The sequence below is a fragment of the Penicillium crustosum genome, assembly GCF_028827405.1.
Source record: "Penicillium crustosum strain IBT 35664 chromosome Unknown utg000002l_segment0_segment0, whole genome shotgun sequence".
Taxonomy (NCBI): Eukaryota; Fungi; Ascomycota; class Eurotiomycetes; order Eurotiales; family Aspergillaceae; genus Penicillium; species Penicillium crustosum.
The window spans coordinates 2,774,557-2,782,517 of record NW_026623123.1 but is presented as its reverse complement, the minus strand read 5'-3'; the positions used below and the strand labels follow the sequence as shown (position 1 = coordinate 2,782,517).

Here is a 7,961-nt window from a genome sequence, read left to right as displayed (position 1 = left end):
TATAACATAAAGATAACATTTCAATGACCCCATTATTGTTCTCCCGAGGTCCAGGTTTGCGCTGCCATGACGTGGTCGGACCTCCCAAGGCTGAAAGGCGGAGGGAATCTCACCTAATCTATCAATCAAACAATGCAAACATATTTTTGGAAAAAAAAACACTGAAGAAACCCTTATCAAAATACCCGATAAGAGATGAAGATTGGGCATCGCAACGGACTCACATAATAGGCCAATTGACTTTTCAATTATACAACCTTACCTTTGAGATCTACTGCTTTGTGCATACCAGATCCAATCTCACCACGAACTAACTGAAAATTCCCTCACAAAACCGCCGCAATGCTCCATTCCCGTCTACGACCCCTCCCCCGCCGCCATCATCCCACCAACACACCCAGCGCCCCAACACCAGAGTTCCAAAACGAAGACGTTGACACTGAAAACGACGAATCATCTGAAGACCTCTTCAGTGCATTCCTACCCCACCTTTTCCCAGACGACGCACCTTCCTTCCACGGCGACCCAGGCCAACACCTCCTCTACAGCTCGCCGCGCTATGGCGACCTCAACATCATGGTCCCTAGCTACCCAAGCTCAAGCCAGAAGCGTTCTGAGGAGATCGCCGCAGGCCAAGCCAAGCCCGATGGATCCGTGAACCCCGTCGACGAGGGACGCAAGCTCTTCGCGCATTTCCTCTGGAGCGCAGCGATGGTTGTCGCAGAGGGTGTCGAGCAAGCGGATACACCGATCGCACCAGGCGAAACAGAGACAGAATCCCAGAGAGAAACCCGGGAGTTATGGAGTATTAAGGGCGAGAGTGTGCTCGAGTTGGGTGCTGGTAAGTTGGCAGTTTTATACTGCACTCCCCCGCCAACCCCAACCAACCCAAACTAATGCATTCGTGTTATATTACAGGCGCCGCTCTTCCTTCCGTAATCTGTGCTCTGGCCGATGCCTCGAAGGTCGTGGCTACCGACCACCCGTCCTCGCCTGCGTTCAGCGGCGCAATCGCTTTCAATATAGAGCACAACCTAGCTAAGCGCACGCCTCAGGTCGCGGGGGAAGTGTCAATGCATCCGCATGAATGGGGTGTGTTGGATGACTCTTTTGCGACGGCGAATAAGGGTGGATTTTCGCGTATCGTTGCGGCGGATTGTTTCTGGATGCGCTCGCAGCATGAGAATCTTGCACGCACGATGCAGTGGTTCCTTTCACCGGGTGGCAAGGTGTGGGTTGTTGCTGGGTTCCATACGGGACGGGCGATTGTTGCCGGGTTCTTTGAGACGGTTCTCGAGAATGGGTTTGTAATCGAGAGTATCTATGAGAGAGATTTGGTTGCGAGGTTGGAGGATGGGGGTGAGATTCGCAGGGAGTGGGTTCCCATTAGGGAAGGGGAGGGTACGGAGAATCAGAAGAGATGGTGTGTTATTGCTGTTTTGAAGAGGAAGGGGGAGTAGAGTTGTGGCTTGTGGGTTTGATGATGGTATTGGGTGCATTTTTGAGCGATATCTCGTCCACTTCCCTTGCATGATGAGATTACGAGCATAAAATTAGATGAGCATAAAATGATTGGAATATTTCGGTACTATATTCAGCATGTGTCTATACTGGCTATCTGCAGATCCGTCTCTTCTTTTTGCTTAGGGGTATAGTTCGCATGGTACTCCGTAGATCCACTAAGTATCAAGCATCTCCAAGCCTCTGGAAACACACCGTACAAACTCCCTGTCCCTCGTGTCCTCCGAACCGGAACCGAGGATACTCAACACGGCCCCAAACCGCCAACCGATCCCCACTCGTCCGATCAGCAGTGAACCAATGCACCAGTTCTTCCTCAGTCCAGTTGCAGGTAGTAACAATCAAGAACCCACCACGCCGCACTAAGCGCCGCGCGATATCAGGATACCTCTCACAGACACGGGTGGTCTTCGCATCATCAGCTAACGAGACGGCATCGAACGTCCCCTTGTCGAGCACAATATCAAAGCCGCCCTCCTGGTAGGGGAACCAGGGGAGTGTTTCCTCCGAGGTAGAGGAGGTTGATACCTCGAGCCCAGTTTCAGAAAGAAGAGCCTTAGAGCCGAGGATATCCCATTCCTCGAATTGGATGGATGTTTCTTGTTCGGGCAAGTCATTGGATCCAGTCTCTGCTTCGGCCTTGGCCTCAGTCTCGACTTCTGCTTCCTCTTCATCATCAGATTCATCCTCATCCTCAGAGTCACTCCGATAAGCCGAATGACCTCTCACACGCTGCAACTCCCTCGCAAGCTCAACACTCTGGCGCGAGTAATCAACGCCAACAAGACGCCCCGCATACCCGCCCCTTTTCCTAAGTAGCGCAAGCATACTTCCATTGCCAGTACCGAGATCTAGAACACTTGGCTGACGGGAGCCTTTCTTGTGTGTTGTATTGCGCGGCGACAAGGGGAAGGACTTGCGCGTGAGGAAGTGAAGGACTTTTTGCGGGGCGTTGTGTTCAGAGAACCAAGATGTGCCTGGATCATCTTCTTCATTTAGGTCGGAAGTGGTTGATGCGGCATCGTCGTCATTTTGGTCTGATTTGTCATTGGCATTGGGGTCATTCTTAGGAGCTTCGTGCGAGATGTGGGCTAGTGTGCGGGCGTAGTAAGATTCCCAGCTAGGTTTAGATTGTTAGTTTACGTTTGAAGAATTGGGTTGGATATCAGAGGCAGTATTCTAGATCAATTGGTAGTCCAATTGATCCATTGCTGTATACGCTGTACTGTATACAACACTTGTGGAGGGGCAGAGCGGGGTTCATCGATTCCCGGCCCTTGCGTCCAGCAGAGGAAGAGGGTGCGGCTGAAAAGGATACATACTATTCTTTTGTGCCCAGCTCGCTGGGAGAGAGGTATGCCGGATGAGATTCTTCAGCCATTGTCGCGAGCGTGGAGAGGATGCGCAAGGAAAAATTTTGGGTTGGAGGTGTTCTTGGGGCTTATCGCTATCTCCGTCCCAATCAACAAAACAGCCTGAAGTCACGATTAGATCTACTAGAACTACAAGAATTAGACTTGATTTTACATGTGTATACAGCCTTACAAGAAACAATTGAAGCTTAACGTCGATCTCTATTGTGAATGCGCAAATGGGGTATTCATCATGCCATCCTTTCACCCATAAACCAAGCATACCGTGAGGTCCGAGGAGAACCAAGCAGCTTCACCACACGAATGCTGAACAAAACAAAGAAAGGCATAGAAGAACCAAAGGGCTTGTCTTGTCTAAGCAGCAAGATGGAAAATAGGCGTGACACAAAATAGCCAAGCGAAAGTGAGACAAAAGCCGAGGGAAGCAAAACCCAAAAGAGATAGGAGCCTCCGATAATATTACAGGTACCAGGTAAAAGGAAATAGAAGAGTCTGTTTGGATTCTTCCAGGCCTGGAATTGGTATCAATTCGTCCGTTTTGGACACCCGAGACGCCAATGGTAAAAAAGAGATAAAATATTCAAGCGATGGTGACCAGTAATGGCGTTGGCAAGACCCGTAGGTTCAAATGACAAAAAAAAAAAAAAAATATGCAGTAAGCATGCAAGTCGGGGGAAAAATGGCGATGAGGGACAGCAAAGCCTGCTTTGGTCATGAGTATCATCAAGCCAGTCATCTGATTGAGATGAGTGGAAGAAATTAATATGTGAGAATAGAACGGTTGCCTTGACCCCCGGGGCACGATGCACGGGATCCCGGGGGTGGCTGAGCAGATGGTCTTGAAATCGGGAAAGAGACATGAAAAAATATGCCGGGTCATGGAATCGTTGCAAGTCTGGTCTCAAAGGACACAGGGCGGGGAGATCACAAGAATTCATCGATGGATCTCATGATCAGGGGCTCGCCGCCAGAGGGAGGCGAGCGGGGGTCTGCCGGTTCGGTGGCAAAGCCCATGGCGTGGGGAAGAGGAGGTGGAGACAAGGCTGCGGAGCGATCGATTCGGTGGAATGATCGTGGTACGGAAGGAGCCGGTGCGAGGAATTCGTTTGTCCTCGGTGAAAACAAATCACCACTGAAGTCTGGCGCATCACGTACAAAGACATGGGTCTGAACCAGCGGGTCACAGCTGCTGACGCTACGCGGCAACCCTCGTAGCCGACCCGAGGCAGGTCCCACGGACTGGAACTTCTGCCGGAATGGGAGGGGTCGGGGGGATAGACTCCGCTTCGGCGAGTAGGACTTGAATTTTGTGTAGCTACCGTCATCGCTCGTAGTGGGACGCATTGAAGTCGTTTCGGGGATTGAGAGGCAGCTAACTGAAGGTGCCTGGGGCAGTCCGCGGAAAGCTGGTCGGCTAGATTCGTTGGACGCTGGGCGCTCAGATCGTGCCACCTGAGGCTCTGAGCTTCGTCGGCCGGTTTGGACGAACCACTCCTGAGGTGGGGGCTTTGAAGTAGATCCCCGCAGCAATTTAGAGCGAAAGTCTGTGAGCTGGTAGATGAGACTCATGTTCGGGCCAACCCACTGGCTGCGTCCCTTGACTGCTTCGTACATCGAGTTGAAATCCAGATGTCGGTTTTTGTACAATCCATAGGCAATCACCAGCGATGCGGAGCGGCTGGCGCCCAGCTGACAGTGCACGAGAACTTTCTTTCCTTCAGCAATCCGCTCGTCAATGAGCTCACAAAGCGGGAGCAGGTCTTCGAGAATTTCGGAGTTGTGGTCCCAACCGACATGGAGGTACTCGGGTGCTGGTGTTGGTGCTGTAGGGCTTGTGGTCGTAGGGGTTGCCGATTCGGAGTCGGAGGGCTGGAATTCCCAGGCAGACTTGAAGGACATTTCTGAAATCGCAGTCTGAGGCTCGCCGCGAGAGAAGCGTTTCGAGGCCATGGAGGCGTTCCGCCATGTGCTCATCACTGTATCATTCCGCTCGTCCTTGCTAGTACTGAACGGGTTCACCACTTCTTTGGCGACGTTTATCACCACGTCAAATTTGGACGCTTCTTCTGCTGTTGGTTCTAGATACAAGTAGACACCAGAGTCATGGATTCGGATGGGTCCATCGGGGTAGCCACGATCCTTCTTGCGGGTCGACTCGCGCGAGTCAAGATGGTCATCCTCTTCTTCTAGTCCATCGAGAACACGGTGAGAGAAGCCAGATCCGTCAACCGGCTTCAAGGTGACAGGTGACACAGCATCATCGGAAGATGCGCTAGATAAGTGGCGCGCACCTTGTGACATTAGCCGGGGAAGCTGCATACCTCCCCGTGGGGCGAACGAGGGCGATGTAATCGATGCAAGCGAAGGTGAGGATTCTGCGTGACGCAGGGATGGGGTTGGGGGCACGGCATCGGTGGCGATACTGGAGAACGTTTTATTAAATGTGGGGGTCTGGATGGTGAGATTCGCGGCGCGTCGCTTCGTGCTCTTGCTCTTGGAAGGGATCGCGATGGGAGATGGCAGGGCATCAAAGTGGTGTTTTGACGTTGTTTCCACCACCGATGCAGTCGCAATAGGTGGGCGAGACTGAGATGGGGGCGGCATTCGCAATGACAGGTTCTTGAGATTACGCGCCCGCCCTTTCGGGGAGTCTGGACGAGGATTATGAGGGGTCGGCTGCGACAGGCGGGGTTCACCGACAGGCGCAAGGCGCGGGGGAAGCTCCACGGGCCGTGTGGAAGGCATGAACTTTGGATATGAGACGGACATGGCAGAGGGGGATTCCGGGGATGAGCTCGGAGAGATGTCACCCCCGCCGGGCGAATCAAAGGGCGAAATTGTGGTGGTCGGGGAGGACTCGGTTGATACTGAGGTCATGGATGAAACACTTTCGCGGTGGGGGGAAGGAAGTAGGCGTGTATTGACAGGGACATGAGTTGGGTATTGAAGAGGGTGGATGGTGTTTGCTTCTTCTTTGTATCGCGGAAGGGGACCACCAAACACCGACATGAAAGACGGAAATGAGTCCGGAAAGGACGCCTGGCTAGTTTGCACTGGCATTGTCCGAGAAGTCGACACTGTGAAGAAAGGAAGTTCCTTTCTATCCGGCTCTCAATAGAGGGCTAGAATGGCATTCGGGATCGAAAATACACTTGCTACCTGCGCAAATGGGGTCTCCACGGGGAAGGGCGTTAGCTTTGAATCTAGGGCAGCTGAAATGCAAGGGTTTGAGACTAATGATCCGATCATGCAAATCACAAGGGGAAAGGCATCCACACGATGCACGATGTCATGAAGGAGTGGGAACGAGTGGGAACCAATGTAATAAAGAGGTTGGATATGAGAAGGCTGTCCACATACCAGATCACACGAGTATGTGTATTTCTTCCTTTCTTTTTTTTTCTCTCCAGTATGGGATAAGGAATATGAAGGAATGACAGGATACTCAAAGATCAGAGAATAAAGAGCAAAGATCAAAGATGAGAAAAGATGAGAAATCAATAATAATAATAGGTATCGGATGGAGAAAGTTGAGGATAGAATCAAAGCGGTTCCTCCAGGGAACTGGAGAGATAGAAAGGATAGAAGAGGGAGAGAGAGAAAGAGAGAGAGAGAGAGAGAAGGCTAGATGTCGAAAGTGAAAAAGGAAAGAAAGAAAGAAAGAGTATACGGGTTTTTGGACCCTTTGTGTTTTTATTTAGAGATTCAAAATGTGTACATTTGTATAACTTCTGTAACATACAATACACCCCAACCACACAAAAAAAAGGAGGGGATAAAACCAATCAATGCCCTGTGCTCTAATTTTAGCCGCCCTGGAATGTTTAGTCGGCGTCAAACCAAGGTAAATGAGAGGCTCGAGAGTGTGCCTTCTCCCACCTTAGTGTATATTATCTTTCTACATTATTACGGGTATTTTCAATCTTTTGAAAATAAATTCGAATTCTTTCGACTCTTCATAATATGTTGTACTTTAGGTCCCACATAGCACAGCTGAGTATGTTTCTTCAAAGTTGAAGTTTGACACTCATCTGTTACACACAGTACGGAGTACGGAGTACCCCGTATATGTACAAACGGCTAAAGACCGAGATGACAAGGGGGAAACACTGAGACGGGATATGGTGGAGATATCCTGTGCGTAGTAACCCGAAAGGGAGAGAGAGTCGATTTGGTCAATTCCAAATTCACTTTCCCGTCTCTCTCCCGGGATAACTCCACTATATTTTTTTTCCTTCTATGTATGGGGTATAGCTACCCAGCTGTACGGAATAGATAGTTACATATGATCCAAGGCAATTTCCAAGGCTGAAAATTGAAATAAATTCGAATGGGTGAACGGTGGGCTGGCTGACCCCCATTGTGTGGGTATGATAACCATTGGACCATTTCAAGGTGTTTTAGGGGCCATCTCCAAATAGAGATGAGATATCTGATTGGATGATGTCAAGAGGAGAAGGCATAACCTGAAACCCCATGGATCTGGGTTTGGCGCTGTATGAAACACACCAAGTTCACACTAGTGGGAAACCAGTGGGTCTTGGCATTGCCACTTAGATCGTATACATACAGAGTACATTGTTTACATACTAAGTGTACATAATATACTCCGTACTCCGTAGTTACCCCGTATCGGCACATTCGAACATACATTATTATAAACCCTGGAGTCTATTCAGTTTCATTCTATCACAAAATTATACATATTATATCAGCCTGGATGTCGAGCCCTGGAGGCTTAGGAGAGTTACTGAAGCCCGAGGCCCACTCTGATTTCGGGGAATGACGAATGATCGGCCCTTTCCCACGTGGGTTGTCGTAACAATCCTGAAACTGGATCTTCACTTTGCGATGTGCCGAGTCTGGAGAGGATATTCCCACGGTATGTATACATTCCCACGTAACCGAAAATCTGGTTGAAGTCAGAAAAGTTCCGGATAGATGGATCTCCTGACGTTCTTAATCCTGAGGGAACCCCAAATGTTTCACCATAACCTCGTTTCTAAAAATAAAGGTGAATTACGATATGCACATCTTACGCTTGACCTGCTTGTGTTTCAGACTTGA

The 7,961-nt window shown here is 50.0% G+C and overlaps 3 protein-coding genes across 3 annotated transcripts; 1 reads left to right on the top strand and 2 right to left on the bottom strand.

The window, feature by feature from the left end:
• Window positions 1-342: 342 nt before the first annotated feature.
• On the top strand, window positions 343-1,460 carry N7487_004559 (putative nicotinamide N-methyltransferase; the record flags this gene model as incomplete). Its single annotated transcript, XM_056872306.1, has 2 exons — window positions 343-841; window positions 919-1,460. The coding sequence occupies 2 exons, from the start codon at window positions 343-345 to the stop codon at window positions 1,458-1,460; spliced, it is 1,041 nt and encodes a 346-aa protein (XP_056730026.1).
• Window positions 1,461-1,686: 226 nt separating this feature from the next.
• On the bottom strand, window positions 1,687-2,902 carry N7487_004558 (putative S-adenosylmethionine-dependent methyltransferase; the record flags this gene model as incomplete). The annotated part of the gene is made up of 2 exons (XM_056872305.1): window positions 1,687-2,641; window positions 2,844-2,902. 2 exons carry the CDS (start codon window positions 2,900-2,902, stop codon window positions 1,687-1,689), a joined length of 1,014 nt encoding a protein of 337 aa, XP_056730025.1.
• Window positions 2,903-3,818: 916 nt separating this feature from the next.
• On the bottom strand, window positions 3,819-5,954 carry dspD (putative protein-tyrosine phosphatase; the record flags this gene model as incomplete). The annotated part of the gene is made up of 1 exon (XM_056872304.1): window positions 3,819-5,954. One exon carries the CDS (start codon window positions 5,952-5,954, stop codon window positions 3,819-3,821), a length of 2,136 nt encoding a protein of 711 aa, XP_056730024.1.
• Between the last annotated feature and the right edge of the window lie 2,007 nt (window positions 5,955-7,961).